This window comes from Exophiala bonariae (genome assembly GCF_035927105.1).
Source record: "Exophiala bonariae strain CCFEE 5792 chromosome Unknown scaffold_1, whole genome shotgun sequence".
In the NCBI taxonomy this organism is placed as follows: domain Eukaryota; kingdom Fungi; phylum Ascomycota; class Eurotiomycetes; order Chaetothyriales; family Herpotrichiellaceae; genus Exophiala; species Exophiala bonariae.
Window position 1 is genome coordinate 1,393,406 of NW_027042476.1, and position 15,006 is coordinate 1,408,411.

Consider the following 15,006-nt stretch of genomic DNA (forward strand, 5'->3'; position numbering starts at 1 on the left):
GGTATTTCCGCGCGCGGCTTGTTGTTGAGTTGGTAGAATAGGTATTCACTCTGCAATCTAGAGGTGCATGTTTGAAAGTATGGAAGACTACCTTGTATAGTTTTTATCTATGGGGGAGGGGGGTTGCTCGAGTCGAAGTCCTGTAGCGCTAAGTCGTAGTAAATTTCAAGCTAAGTAGTCAAGGGAAAATATGGATGACAGAAGGGAACGATGTTGTCAGAAGAATTAAATTTCTCAATAGCTATGTAGGCTTTCACAGCCAACGCAATATGTCCTGACCTGCCACTACCAGTAGAAAATTTATGTATTGCGTGTTCCCAAACCACTTGTTGCATCATGCAGCATCTGTAAACGTCGTCCACCATGATTTCAAGAACCTCAGGCTTGCATTACTGTACAATTACCTGCCCCTTCTCTGTTAGAAAAAAGACCAATGATCAGTACTTGAAGGTGGGAGAGAAGTAAACAACCACTTACAATTTGGGACCAAAATATCGCTTGATTATCTGCTTTTTGTTCACTTTACCCATGGCGTTCCGCTCGATGTTGTCCACTAGCTTGAGTATCGTTGGAATCTTATATGGTGCCATGTCTTCCTTGAGGCATTTTCGCATCGTTGCCAGATCCATGGGTGGTGCCTATACGTTGTCAGGTCAAACACTTCGCAGGAAAAGGGGACAAAATCTCGCGAGTTCCTTACCGATTGTTTCGTCTTCACCACGGCAGCTACTCTCTGTCCCCAGTCTGGGTCTTCCACTCCTACAACGACCACTTCAGAAATGATGGGTTCCAGGCCGGCATTTCCCAAGATCTTTCTTTCGACCTCGAGGGCCGAGATTTTGTACCCGCCGCTCTTGATCAGATCAACACTCTCTCGTCCGAGGATAAAGTAGGCTCCATCTGTGTTTCTCTTCGCCACGTCGCCGGTCTTGAACCATCCATCTGGGGTGAAAGTCTCGGATGTGGCTTCAGGCTGGCGGAAGTATTCAGCGAATAGATTGGGACCTTGAATCTCAATCAGACCAGACTCATCCTTGCCAGAAGATAAGATGATGGCTTTTGTCTCGGGATCCACAAGACGGACAGAAACTCCCGGAAGAGGCCAGCCCACACTGCCGCTGATGCGCTGCGCAGGGTCAAGGCCACAGCTAAGTGCCATTCCAACCTCGGTCATCCCATAGCGCTCTAAAAGCTCATGTCCTGTAATCTCACGGAATTTTTGCTTCGTCGATACTGGAAGAGCCGCTGAGCCACTAACAGTTAGACGGAGAGCTTTTGCACCTTGCCTGGCTGCAGACTCTGGCGGAGTTCCACGGATTTTGGTGTCGAAATATTCAATTAGTCGAGAGTACACGGTTGGGACCGCCATGAACATAGTTGTCGACCCCTTTTCGGTCCATCGGTCCCACACAATTTTGGGATCAAATTTGGCATACATCTCCACTGTCCCGCCTGCCAGAAGTGTTGCAGTGAGGCCGTTGATGACTCCATGCACATGATGCAGTGGAAGCATGTGTATTAGATGATCAGATCGTTGATATTTCCATGCTTGCACTAATGATCGTGCCTGGAATGTGAGAGTTTCGTGGGTAGTGACACAACCCTTCGGCCGAGATGTGGTTCCTGACGTGTAAATTATCAATGCGCGTTGTGTTAAGAGTGGAGAAGCTGTGAATTTTGGCAGGCTTCGAGTGTTGTCTTGGGTTCTGGGTTTTGACAATGGGTCGAATCTGAGTAGAGGGACGTTCTGAGCCTTGCTGCGGAAACCTGCCTCCAGACCTTGAAAGGATGGATGCAGGATGATCAAAGAAGGGTCGGAGTCCGAGATTGTGTAAAGTAGTTCACTGAGAGGGTGAGTTGTACCTGAACTGTTAGAAGGCATCCGTAACCACCGATTAGAGACGTTGACGTACATAACGGCACGCAGATGGCACCAACTGCCCAGATAGCCCATTGAGCAACGACATAGTCATATCCTGCTGGGACAAGAAAGGCGATCCTCGGCTCTTCTAGATGTACTCCCACGTTTGAATGGCTTTGTATCTCCAGGGCGTCTTGGAGCTTTGTCTTAAAAGCAGCAACATCGCTCAAGAGGTCCGAGTAAGTAAACTCTTCATTCTTAGTCTTATCGATAATAGCAGCCTTCAGTGGTTCGACAAGTGCGTGAGATCGTGCGTCAAGAAATAAAGGCAAAGATGGTAGGGAGTGAGAGACTCCCTGCGTATGGTTTGATGCTTCACGTTGGGTAGCAATGGCAGGATCGAGAACAAGGCCAAAGGTAGGTAAATTTGGTGCTCGCGTAACTTGGACGGCCATATTGACTGGTCAAGGATTTCAATCTGGATAGTAGCTTGGAATCTGTACCTTGACTACAATTTGGAGACTCAAGAGCCTTGATAAACCCATTCTGTCTAAGCAGAAAATCCCCATGTTCCGCGCTGACTCCATCAGGCAGTAGAATATTGCCGCAGCCCCATACTAGGCCGTCAACACACTGGTTCGAGGGCAATTGTCCGTTGCCTCTCCAATTCAGATATGGGCGATACTAGATCTTCCGAATATGGTCACCATAATTCTTCGGCACCAGTTCAAGATAAACGGCCGAAGAAAAATGGCCGTGGGTGAGGAGGCTCGGGAAAACGTTATCAAGAAACCCAAAGAGGACTAGAGGACTAGAGGACACTACATCTCCTTTGGTCATGCTCTCCCGTAGAATATTGATGCTGATGCCAAGCTTGCCGCCGACATTGCCGATCTGGCCGATGTAAAAAGGCCGATGTCTCCCTCCTCCAAACTCTTTTTCCCATTTCAATGAACTAGATTCTTGGAAAAGTCTTGGATTTTCTGCAAAGACCAGGGGTATCAAAAGCGCGGGGTTGTCTCATAGGCTGACTACGCCTGAGCCTCCTCAAGAAACACGATGTTATCCTGGATCTTGACCTCAACAAGCTCGCTGCCCAGGAGCTTCCAAGACTTCGTTCTCCATACCTAGGCATAATGGCCTCCGATCATACTTGAGAGGATCCCTATGAGCACAGGGTCCGGAATCACTTCTGGCACCGAAAGCAGTGTCTTCCAATCACATACCCTTCAGATCTTGCTGTTGGGCCGATGGTGATCATGATTCTATAGCCGATCATATTCATGCGGTAGTCGATTGCTACAGTATGTCGCCCGTGGCGCCAATCAGAATTGTTGAGATGCAGACAACCCAGTCATCTTATCTCCACAGAGAACTTCCCCGTTATACAGACCCCGGGTTGTCCCCAGACTGTGTGCCATCGCATGACATAAATACTGGTGGTGAGCCCGCTGATCTCAGGTTGCATTTTGTCAGCGCGACTCGTCAATTTCCTTCTCATTCGATACATAGTATCTTCTCCTCTGACACAAGCGCGTTTGAGAGCGATACCCCAATCTTCAAGCATAAAACACCATCATGAAGTCGGACGAGCCTTCAGCTGCCCCGGCTGACGCTGGCAATGTCCACAAAATGTCGATTGAGAACATTGAAGACTTCAAGGAGCAACCAGCAACAAATGGAGACTATGCAGGCGCAACAGCAAAAACGGACCCTGTCGAAATCGCATTGGTCAGAAAACTTGACTGGCGCATCATGGTGAGTAGAATGTCTTCATTGAATGGGCGGGCTGTTCCTAACAGACATGGAAGCCCACTCTGTGCACCATGTACTTTCTCAACTACGTCGACCGCAATGCTTTAGCACAGGCGCGTCTCAATGACCTCGAAGAAGATCTCAATATGACCGGCACACAATTCAATACCACCATCAGCATTCTTTTCGTCGGTTATGTCTTGATGCAGATCCCTTCAAATATGATGATTACCAGAATTCGTCCCGGCTTGTACATGAGCAGCTGGATGTTGATCTGGGCTGTTGTGTCTGGTGAGTCTACCCATTGCTATTCATTTTGCGCGAATACTGAGCCAGACCTTTCACTGACTGAATCCAGGCTGTACTGCATTGGTTCAAAGCTACGGTGGCCTCGTCGCCGCTAGATTCTTTCTTGGTATAACCGAAGCGCCGTTCTACCCGGGAGCAACTTATGTCCTTTCGATTTTCTACACTCGTAAAGGTTAGTTCATTCCAGCACCCTTGATTCGAGTGGGCAAGGGCTAATACAGATTCACAGAGGTTGCTTCGCGAATCGCACTTCTTTACTGCGCACAGATTCTCGCAACTGGTTTCTCGGGCTTGATCGCTGCTGGTGTGTTCGCCGGATTGTCGGGCGTCCATGGCATTGCAGGCTGGAGATGGCTCTTCATCGTTGAAGGCGTCGCGACTGCTGTCGTGGCTCTATTCGGTTTCTGGCTTCTGCCCGACACTCCGTTGACTACCCGCTGGTTGAAGCCTGAAGAACGCGAGTTGGCTCACAGCCGTATGGAGCGTGATCGAGTCGGTACCCAGGCCGAGACCTCCGCCATGGAGGGTCTCAAGCAAGCTTGCAAGGATCCCAGGACTTGGGTGTTCTGTCTCATGCAGAACTTTCATCTGTCGGCTTGTTCATTCAACTCTTTCTTCCCAACGTAAGTGCCACCATCTCAATGCATCGTTCAAAGCTGACAAGTGTTTCCCAGCGTTGTGAAAACTCTTGGATTCAACACGACTATTACCCTGGTGATGACTTGCCCACCTTTTTTGTTTGCAGGAGCAGCCGGTATCCTCTTTGGCTGGTCATCTGGTCGCTATCATGAGCGTACCTGGCATATTACCACGGGCCTAGGTATTGCAATTGTCGGATTTGTAATTGCAGCATCTACATTGAACACCGCTGGACGATACATTGCATGCTTCATCTTCCCAGTGGGCGCATATTCGGTCAACAGCGTCATCATCGGCTGGGCATCCTCCACGTTAGGTCAGACTAAGGAGAAGAAGGCCGTCGTCCTGGCAATGACCAACGTGGGTGGCCAAATTGGCTACATCTATGGTGCTTACCTCTGGCCTAAGGAGGACGGACCCAGATACGGCATCGGCTTCGGGGCCAGCGCAGGTTTTGCTCTTTGCAGTATTGCATGTGCCTGGGTTATGCGGATCCTGTTGAAGCGTGAAAACGCCAGAATCAAGCAGAGCACCACCGAGAACGTCAATCTCTACGGCTACTAGATGACAAAAGTGTTTGAACAGGATTTCGAAGAAGGTCCTCGGGCGACAAGCAATACCTATGATTATGGAGCAATGTGGCGAGCTCTTTTGTTGGCTATGAAGAATCTAAAAAAATGAATCCGTGGCAGATGAGACTGTATGCTGCGAGGCAATTCTTGAGGAATATAGCTGATTCTGGAAATGGGCTATGAAAAGAGGCAATACCGAGTGGGATATTTAAAACACCAGTTGTTGCTATTTACAGGAATGAAATCTAGAACTGTCATACCAAATGTGGAACTGCTCCAATGTCTCAGACACGACTGTGTTGGGTCTACTAATTACAAAATGATGATAACATGTTTATAGTGACAAATTGCTCTGACACTGACAATAATAGTAGGAGTTTCAAAGGAGTTTGAGATGAACTCCAGGCATATCCAAACCTTTGCCTGGAAGTGTTGCGTCTGACTTCAATTTGGTCCACCGAATACTGGTTCACCGTAGCTGCGCTTCACATTTCAATGACTTCCAAGCAACTTTAGTTGCAACGACGCCCAAGGTTCTTTCGACTTCCAAGGTTCATTGATTTGTACAAGGCAATCGCATCCCTTGAGTCATCTGTTCACCAATATTCCGTACACCATCTCTTAGTTCTGTGTCATCTTCTGAGTTCTACGATTCACTCGCGAAACGATTGCTTTACTTGCCACTTGCACGTGTCAATCATTCTAGCCGGGCCATTTCGTAACATCCCACTACCATACAAAGGCGGCTGCGGGCGCAGCATAAAAAGACAAACTTTCGCCTTCTGATTGTCTCCCCCAACTCGATTTCTCGGATACGAAAGCCTTCTGACAAGATCCAACCCGTGGTGGACTTTCCTTTGAGCCAAGATGGCGTTGCCAAAGAGAATTATAAAAGAAACTGAACGGTTGATGGCAGAGCCGTACGCGAAGACACCCATGTCTGGCGAAAGATTGTGAGGCTGATATACACATCATAGAGTCCCTGGAATTAGTGCTGTTCCACATGACGACAACCTCAGATACTTTGATGTCAGCATACATGGCCCCTCCCAATCTCCATATGAAGGTCGGTTCATGATGTGTTTCCGTGAAGAAGGATAATGAAGCTGATTGTTTCAAGGTGGCATCTTCAAGCTGGAACTATTCTTACCAGAAGATTATCCCATGACACCTCCCAAGATCCGGTTTCTGACCAAAATCTATCACCCCAACATCGATAAACTTGGACGCATCTGTCTAGATGTTCTGAAGAGTGGGCAGCCCTCCGATTTGGCATAGTTTGTACACTAACAATAACCAGGCAATTGGTCACCTGCTTTACAGATCAGAACGATTCTTCTTTCCATACAGGCTTTGCTTGGTGCCCCCAATCCAGATGATCCACTGGCAAATGATGTTGCTCAGCGATGGAAGGAGGATCAGGAAGCTGCCATTCAGACTGCCAGAGAATGGACCAGGACACATGCCATGACATGATTTAGGTACTAGCACTGGACTTTATCTGCACAGATTTGCATTATGATGCCAGTGAGTATGCCCATGCAGGCGTTGGGGTTGGTTTCGTCAGCCGTGTATCCGAATGGTCCCGATACAGCAACTTTGATTGAGATTTGATGCGTTATGATTGCATGACGAACTTGGTATAATATGAAAGGCTTTCGAAAGTCAATCTTCTCTTGCGAAATTGGGTTCCTGGTGAGTATACTGTTCTTTGTCGTATCGTCTTCTATCATGGCCTTTGAGAGCGTGTCAGTCTCATCGATGTGCTTTGTATTCGCTGCCCGTTCCATGCCTTGTGATATATCTCATGTGATGTGCACCCCGTCCGCCTTGATGACACTGGATCCGCTTTTCTGTTGACGAGAAGTGCTCGGCGACAACGATGCGATGGACAACGAGAGCGTGCCATTGGCCGATGATGGGGGATGAGCTCGGCGTCGACGCCCAGTTCAATTCTTCAAGATAGCATCCAGACGACTGCTCACCTTCTTTCATAACCACCGCATCATTCGACTAAGTGTTCATCATGACCACGCCGGTCAAAGACGTCGTTGCCGGCGAGCCTGACACTGGGTAAGTCCTATCATGTGACGAGCACCAATCGCTTGTGGCTGACTCAACTTATGCACAGTCCGTCCCTACCTCCGACGCCAAAGTCGGGCCTCTTCTCTGGGGCATCCCTGAGGCGAATTGGGAGCAAGTTGAGCGCAAGCAGCTTGTCTCCTAAGAGCCGCAAAGGGTCCCCAGAGAGGAGTGCCCTGACGAGGCTAGGGGGAGGGCACGTGATCTCGTCACCTCTGCCGTTGAGAGTGCGACGAGGCTCGCTAAAGCCTCTTTCTATTGTCACCACGGCCTTTCACCCTCTGGATTTTGATCCAGTGCGAGTCTTGGAAGCGGCCAGAGACGTCGCCCTCCCTCCCTCCCCTTCCCCCCCTTCTCCGTCCAAACTGGACGTTTCGACCATGGCTGGTGAAAAGCCAAGAAAGCGTGCCATCGTAAGTGAAGTCTCAATTGTGACTGGTGACAAGCCAGTGACAACAAACCCAGCAAACTCTCAATTTGTTTTCAGTTGACATTTTCCTAGATCGACAACATGGAGATGTTTGGCAAGCAGGTTGAGCCATTCCCGCAACTTCCTTTCGCGAGAAAGAAAGAGCGTGACTTTGACGAGGAGACAATCAAGCCTGCCCGTTCTTACGCCCGTCTCCCGCCGCCGATCCCGTCTCAAGAAGCCATGGCTCGCTCAAGTGCACAGAGATCAACCAGTTTTGGCATTGAACGAAACCAGAATACTGAGAGGGTCATCACTGGCAACTTTGCTTCCCTCCTCAACCTCCCTCCACCAACCTTGAATCAACACCCGACCACTCAATCCGACCCTAATTCGGCCAAAAGTGACGCACCATTGATGTTTACAACTTCCACCGCAGATGAAATTCGAGCGTGGGCAACCCAAAAGCATCAGCACGAGGGAGTGCGAGAAATTCGTCCAAGAATCAACACCAATCCATACCAAGTTCCTGGCAATGCTTTCTCTCAGCCTGCTGTCAACACTTCCTCTTCCCCCCATTCTGCTCATACCACACCAAGCCGTACTTCCAAACCTACGGGTCTCCGAAAGAACCAAATAGCAAGTCCGCTTAGCAAGTACGGAAACGCTAGCGAAGTTACTCTAACTGCTACTACCCCTGGACGCAAGAGCTCAGACACAAACGGCCTGAAGAGCAAGATGTCACGTCTGCAGATTGATCGCGATAATCAGGAGACTGATATTTTCGATATTCTCGCTGAAGGTTCTCCTTCAGATATCAAAGCAGTACCGAAAACTCCATCTGGCAGTCAGTCTGGGTTCAAGACAACCAGCGAATTCGAACACAGAAAGACAGGATTGCGTAAAGTGTCTGCCATCTTCAAACCCAAGTCTGCAAGTGAGAAGAACGCCCCAGACATCTTCAGCCAAGTGGAAATCCCCAACTTTGACGGCAGTAATTGGTATCGACCTGATCTTGTGAGTTCCACATTTCCTATCTTCTAAAGGACAAGCCTAACACGTACAGGAACTCTTCCTCCGCCGCACGTTGAACTGTTGGTCTCGTGACTACAATGGAGGAGATCCGAAGCCAAGACACCCCAACACTGGTAAAGGATGGTACTCTCGCAACTTGAAATGCACTACTTGTTTGGAGAATTGTTGCCCAATCTGTGACCGAGCATGCTGTGCATACAGATCTGCTGTCCTAGCGCTTGGAAATCACAAGAACAACACTAAGACCTTGAAAATCGCCGAGGAACGCATGCACCAGATCACCACAGTTTTCCCATATGGAAGAGAAGTTTCAACATTCCTCCAATGCACTGAAGGCGATGAAACCGGATGCGGCAAAATGATCTGTCCTGATTGCTGTGGCCAGTGTCCCACCGATATCTGCAAAGATGTCCAATGCCGTCGTTGCAAGAAGGACCCGTGGGCCATTTGTGACTGGCACGATGAGGAGGCAAACCTGAAGGCTTTGTAAAAAGTTTGGTCATTGTTCGACGATGAGATGAAGCATACTTCTTTTACATGTCCAATATCAGTGACACACGAATTGGGTTGGCGTTGGAATGACAGGATGATAGGATGATACCATGATGACGAGATGACATGACAAAAGTGCTGCTTTAGACTTTCCAGTTAGGCCACCGAGATGAATATTCCTCGACCTCTTGAGCAGGGATCTCAACCGTGTGACAAAATGTAGCACTATGGGCCATGATGATGGAATCGACGAAACAGATCCTGAGAGTGGATCAGAGTTTTTCGACCATGCTCAAAATAGCTGAGATCAAAATCAAAATCACGAATCAATCCAATGTTCTGGACCAACATGGCTTTTTGATGCTGGTCGGGTTTTCATCCGACCTCGTAGATAGTACTGGGTATTTGCCTGTCAATCAAGAAACACAGACCAGAGCTAACATCTACAGCCTAACCATAGGGCCGCCCTAGCAGTTCAAGCATTCCTCTCCACGGCTTCAACAATTGTCTTCGCCGTCAACTCAATAGCACTGACGTTAGGACAATGCCCGACCTCCAACTCAACAACGTCGACCTTCTCACCCTTCTTCTCCTGCTCAATGAACTCAATACACCCGCGCTGGAAGCTCGGCAGCAGCACCTCGTCCTTGGTGCAAAAAATCCACGTGACAGGGTTCTCCAGGTACGCCGCATGCTGGATCTTATCCGAAAAGCTACGGGACGAGTGGCACCACATCTTCGACACCCATTGCTTGCCCTCCTCCAGCGGCATATCGCTGAAGACGATGTGCGCGGACTTCTCGGCGTTTTGTTTCAAGAACTTGCCAGTCTATTTTCCCCCCGAGAGAAGCATTAGCAATTGCTCTGTTGTCATGATAACATCAGGGTCCTGATGGCAGGAAACATACCTCATCGAAGGGCTCCATGAAGTCGAAAGTCGGGAGGCGGTCGGCGCACGTCTCGGCAGACGTTGATCCAACAGCCCCGACAATGCAACTCAGGTAAATGATGCGGACGACACCGCCGCGTTTCCCGGCACTCTCTCGCTCCGCTTTACTCAGGCCGTGCGCGGCATCTGTCGTGACAAGGCCGCCATAAGAGTGGCCTACAACGACAACGTCTTTGCCCTGGTCGGCCAACGCTTCGATCTTTTCGTGGAAGTACGCTGCATCCTCGGCCAGACCCTGAGGTTCAGAGTTCTTCGGGTCGTCGGTGTAGGATCGCAGATTGTGCGTCTCTGCCTCGTAGCCGTCTTTGGTCAGGCTCGACACCAGGTCGTTGTAGAACACTACTGGGCAAGCCCCACCGGGGATGACCACGATCGCAGGCTTGCTGGAAGTCGGGTTACCTTGAGCCATTCTGCTTGATGTTTGATGTTTGGATCGACGAAGAGGATTACGTGCGGTGTAGATACGAGACCCCCGGTGTGTTGCTGATGCCGCTGCTGGCCCGGGTAGGTAGGTGTATAGCGATATTTATTTAATGGCTTCTCAATCCCTCTCGCTATAGTCTTAGAAATCAGATTCGGTGCCTACCGCGTGGCTGAATAATGAATGAACAGTAATGTAGTTCTTCTATACATCTCGCCTTGTAGATATTACATATCCAAGTGCGAGAACGGAGTCGAAACGGCCGTGCTTGTACCCCATGTCAGAAGTTTACATGTTCTGACCATTCTTCGGATTGACGAACATTCATCCGGTCAGAATGACTCGGTGTTGAGGCTTCGCAACGGGACTTGAGAGCATCATTTCTCGTCTGCTGTTTAGTTTAGCTTTGGTAGTCACGCAAAGTATGCTGAGTTGAGCTTAAACTTGTTTGCTAACTGCGTAAGAAATGTTCAAGTTGTTTGACGTTGATCGCCTTCAAGGGGCAATGCTTCGGCAAGCACTCGGGTATCCAGTACTGCGGAGTGGAAAGCAGGTATGGCGCTTCCACACCATTACTGTGGTCCATCGGAGTGGCTGTCTTGTGCCCCGCTGTACTTAGGTTGACAGTGTGTAGTTTGTTCTTCCATGCCCAGGTGTGCACTGCGCGTATTGACCGGTAGTGATGCGACAGGTAATAGAAGCGACCGTGCAGCATCATCCCCGGTGTCACATTGAGGGTATTTCGAGAGACTGAAAGTGGCCAATCTGTGTCCGGGAATGTTGATCCCAAGATCAACTCACCGAGTCTGTCAGGGGGCGACCACAAGAAAAGATGATAATGTGACGTGCCTTGATGAAGCCATGCATATGTCACAGTCTCTTGAAGAGCCTCAAACTATTTCCACCGTATCTCAGCGGTTCTATATGTAAGCGATTCCCCCGTACTAACAATTTGGAGGCAGCCTTGTGATCGATACTCGGGATTCCGTGTACAGAGTTACATGATAGCCTGTCGACGCCGGATGCTCCGTAAAAATCAATGACCTGCTTAGAAATGGGATGAAGGGAGTGCTTTCTTGATAGGGGTATATTATGCTTCGGATTCACGAGGTATTCATGGTTTCCGAAGATTCATCATCATCATTCTCAAGCTGTCCATCCTCAGTCTGCAAATTGAGTCCCAAGTTAGTTGGGATTAAAGGAAGCTACACCAATATGAAGATCACAGACCCTGCCATCCCATTCGACTCGGTTGTCGTGGTTATCGGCGCAAATGGCTATATGGGCGTGGAAACCTGTGAGAAATTGCTGCAAGCTGGCTATCGTGTGAGAGGCACCGTTCGAGACATTCTGAGAAATCACTGGATGATAGAACTCTTCGAGAAACAATGGCCGGGCAAGTTCGAATTGACAAAAGTGGAGGAATTCACAGTAGAGGGTGCTTTCGATAATGCATTCAAAGGTGTGTTGGCTTTCCAGATGCCAAAATACCTAGCTTAAAGCAAGATTTGCTAACATCCGTTTGGACAGGTGCTTCAGGTGTGATATATGTCTCAACTCCCATCGTCTTCGACGCGGATCCCGCCAAGTCGATTGACCCGATTGTCAAGGGAACCATCAACACCCTGCAGGCCGCCGCCAAAGCTGGAGTGAAGCGTTACGTGTTGAGCTCCAGCTCCAAAGCGGTGGAGTCAACGATATACAACGTACCACATACTCTGACCACCGAGTCATACAACTACGAAGACCTCCGCATAGCACGCGAAGAACCCATCGTACATACCTTCGAACGCGCGGTGAGTGCCTACAGCGCTGGTCGGGCCGCCGCCGAACTGGCTTTCTGGGACTGGATCAAAACCAACAACCCCCCATTCACCGCCAATGTGGTTGTTCCAGATGGAGTCTTCGGTCGCGTACTGGGGTTCACTCAGCTCAAGGGAAACTTTAAGCTGACTACTTCGAGTCTCATGCTCAAGACAGCTCTGTCTGGTGGGCGCGAGGGGGTTGTCTCTCATGTTGGTAAGCATAAGCGTATATTTCCATGTGGAGGTTTCGTCTCACCAAGTCTGTGGCTAGGCTACCTGACCGACGTTCAAGACTCGGCACGGCTCTTGGTCGCAGCTGTAGCTTCAAAATCGCTGTCGAACGAACGTATTTTTGCTTACTACCTGCATTATACCTGGAACGACCTTCGGCAGCGGGTCCGTGAGCTTTATCCCGATCGCACCGACATTGTGACGGGCGATGATTACGAGGATTTAGGTCGGGATCTGGGAGATGCGGATGAGTTGATCCGAAAGTCGGAAGAAATCCTTCGCCAAATTGGTCAGGTTGGCTTCAACGATTTGGACGACATTCTGAGGGAATTTGTTGATTGCTGCTACGCTGTATGAAAAGTGCGGGCGGATCGGACAATACTCAGAGCATTAGTGCTAGACCTGGCCTCAGCGTGCCAACGGCAGCGTTTGTCTTGTCGAACACATTGACTGCACATTGCATAGCGCAAGTCGGGAGAACAGCCTGGTGAACCTTCCGCGCGCCAGGTCATGCTGATGTAACTTCTGGTTCAACAAGCAACAGAAAATATGTACAAATTCGCCAACACCCCAATATATAATGAACACTATGTAGGCTCAGATACATTCAAATACCCCAAACCCCTTTTCATGTGTATCACAGATGGTGCAACGAGGTGGCAATCCAAGCGTTTTTGCCACAATCCAGCGATGGTTTCGAACATGCCTCACAGGCTATAGCTGACAGTGGCATTGAACGGACATAGAACAGCTCGCGCGTATGATATGCCAACCCGGTATAGCGTTCAGGAGGGGTTTTTTTGCTTCATGGGTAAAGCTGTAGATCCAAGAGAAGACGTGCGACGTATCGAATCTTTGCAGGGGAGTAAGATTGGTTGGGCACATAACGCCGGAAGTCGAGGCTTCGTGTGGAATACTTGCAATACATTCATCATGTTCCGTAGTGAGATCCATAGTCTAGTCCGCCTCTGCTTCCGTAGGTAACAGTTCGGCTGGGCGCCTTCCCATTGCTTAGCGTCGGAGCATACGCCCAACGTAACGGAGTCAGAGGAGCGCAATGGGTTGACTGACTGCCAAAATCACAAACCAAAGTTTTGCTTGACACATTGATATTGTGTGGGATTTGTCCAATATAGTTGTTGACGTGATAGACAGTCTGTTGACCCAATGTTTTCGATGCCCATTGATATAGAGAGGGACGCTTGAAGCCGCTGAAGGTAGATGAGTGTGACAATTTGTCCATGGAGTACAGTGATGGAACTTCAGCTATGTTGATTTGAAGTACCTGGAAAGACGGTATTCCAATAGGTAGTGGTTTGTTTGCAGATATCAGGCTTTCCTTCCCAAGCAGATATCTTGCCTTCATATTCGCATGCCAGGTCGTGGAGGATGTCCCACATTCTACGCTCCAAGTCAAAGCCAAAGAAGCTGACCGCAGTCTGTTCTTCATCAAACCATATCCTGCGCAATTTACCGTCGGTATCTTTCGTTGGGCCTGTGGCACCAAAGGAAACATCGTCGAAGATAGAGGAAGGGTCGAGTTTAGGAAAGTTTGCGTGTACAAAAAGTGGACGTACTTTAGCATCCTGTTCAGCGCCGGTAGACTTGCTCTTGAAGTCTTCTACGGGGTCGAACTGTGCCATAGCTGAGCCTCGCCACTCCCTAGTCGTGGTTGTGTATCCAAGTGCTCTGACCGGCTTGCGAACTGAATAGAAGCTCTCATTAAATACAACAGCCGACCATAGGAACGTTTCCTTGTCGCCCTCACCAGGAGCCCCCTGAGATTGCAGAGGGTAATAAAAATCGGGCCCGTAAAAGTTGTAGTATATGGCCAATAAAAGAGAGTTCGTATGCTGTTTCTTTGAGTAGAAGAGCTCCCCAGATTCAGTTGCAGAGTTCTCCCAAGGCGCAGGTACTGGAATACCTGCTATCTCAAAGAACCGTGGACTTTCAGAAGGGAACCAGAAATCCGGCCAGCGGATCATCCCGGTCGATAGGAATGGTTCGGAGTCAAAATATATGTCTGGGTCGACAACGGGAAAGCAATCCGAGTCGAGGAAGAGTACCTGTTCGAAGGACGAGAAAACGATGGACATGACTTTATACTGATACTTGTCGATTCCCAAATTTGCTTTCGTCTTCGATGGATCAAAAATCTCCTCAAGCACAAGACAGCGAGCGTTGAGTGAGGGAAAAATCGAATCGCATACTTCCGAGTCCCACTCATCCTGAGAGGCAAGAAAGACTTCAACAGGTAGTTTTGAACCAGTACTGCGGAGCATGCGGATTGAAACGAGAGCGACGGGAAGGTATTGGCCCCCCGCGGTGGTAACTATGCCTCGAGTACTGGGTACGAACGGGAGAGAATACCCTGCGGTCTTCAAGTGCTCTACAAAATGTTGGTGAGAGGATCGCAATCCAGAAGCCTGCTGGTCGGAGAGTGAAA

General features: G+C 49.2%; 7 protein-coding genes across 7 annotated transcripts; 4 read left to right on the plus strand and 3 right to left on the minus strand.

The window, feature by feature from the left end:
• Positions 1-473: 473 nt before the first annotated feature.
• On the minus strand, positions 474-2,316 carry LTR84_000497 (uncharacterized protein; the record flags this gene model as incomplete). The annotated part of the gene is made up of 3 exons (XM_064844127.1): positions 474-638; positions 701-1,863; positions 1,914-2,316. 3 exons carry the CDS (start codon positions 2,314-2,316, stop codon positions 474-476), a joined length of 1,731 nt encoding a protein of 576 aa, XP_064711987.1.
• A 1,123-nt stretch (positions 2,317-3,439) lies between these two features.
• On the plus strand, positions 3,440-5,128 carry LTR84_000498 (uncharacterized protein; the record flags this gene model as incomplete). The annotated part of the gene is made up of 5 exons (XM_064844128.1): positions 3,440-3,619; positions 3,673-3,907; positions 3,975-4,097; positions 4,155-4,548; positions 4,600-5,128. 5 exons carry the CDS (start codon positions 3,440-3,442, stop codon positions 5,126-5,128), a joined length of 1,461 nt encoding a protein of 486 aa, XP_064711988.1.
• Positions 5,129-6,139: 1,011 nt separating this feature from the next.
• On the plus strand, positions 6,140-6,612 carry UBE2N (ubiquitin-conjugating enzyme E2 N; the record flags this gene model as incomplete). Its single annotated transcript, XM_064844129.1, has 3 exons — positions 6,140-6,206; positions 6,257-6,388; positions 6,437-6,612. 3 exons carry the CDS (start codon positions 6,140-6,142, stop codon positions 6,610-6,612), a joined length of 375 nt encoding a protein of 124 aa, XP_064711989.1.
• Positions 6,613-7,162: 550 nt separating this feature from the next.
• On the plus strand, positions 7,163-9,152 carry LTR84_000500 (uncharacterized protein; the record flags this gene model as incomplete). The annotated part of the gene is made up of 4 exons (XM_064844130.1): positions 7,163-7,209; positions 7,268-7,631; positions 7,721-8,644; positions 8,694-9,152. The coding sequence occupies 4 exons, from the start codon at positions 7,163-7,165 to the stop codon at positions 9,150-9,152; spliced, it is 1,794 nt and encodes a 597-aa protein (XP_064711990.1).
• Positions 9,153-9,629: 477 nt separating this feature from the next.
• On the minus strand, positions 9,630-10,512 carry LTR84_000501 (uncharacterized protein; the record flags this gene model as incomplete). The annotated part of the gene is made up of 2 exons (XM_064844131.1): positions 9,630-9,983; positions 10,063-10,512. The coding sequence occupies 2 exons, from the start codon at positions 10,510-10,512 to the stop codon at positions 9,630-9,632; spliced, it is 804 nt and encodes a 267-aa protein (XP_064711991.1).
• A 1,227-nt stretch (positions 10,513-11,739) lies between these two features.
• LTR84_000502 (uncharacterized protein) lies at positions 11,740-12,917 on the plus strand (the record flags this gene model as incomplete). The annotated part of the gene is made up of 2 exons (XM_064844132.1): positions 11,740-11,986; positions 12,055-12,917. The coding sequence occupies 2 exons, from the start codon at positions 11,740-11,742 to the stop codon at positions 12,915-12,917; spliced, it is 1,110 nt and encodes a 369-aa protein (XP_064711992.1).
• Positions 12,918-13,822: 905 nt separating this feature from the next.
• LTR84_000503 (uncharacterized protein) lies at positions 13,823-14,842 on the minus strand (the record flags this gene model as incomplete). Its single annotated transcript, XM_064844133.1, has 1 exon — positions 13,823-14,842. One exon carries the CDS (start codon positions 14,840-14,842, stop codon positions 13,823-13,825), a length of 1,020 nt encoding a protein of 339 aa, XP_064711993.1.
• Between the last annotated feature and the right edge of the window lie 164 nt (positions 14,843-15,006).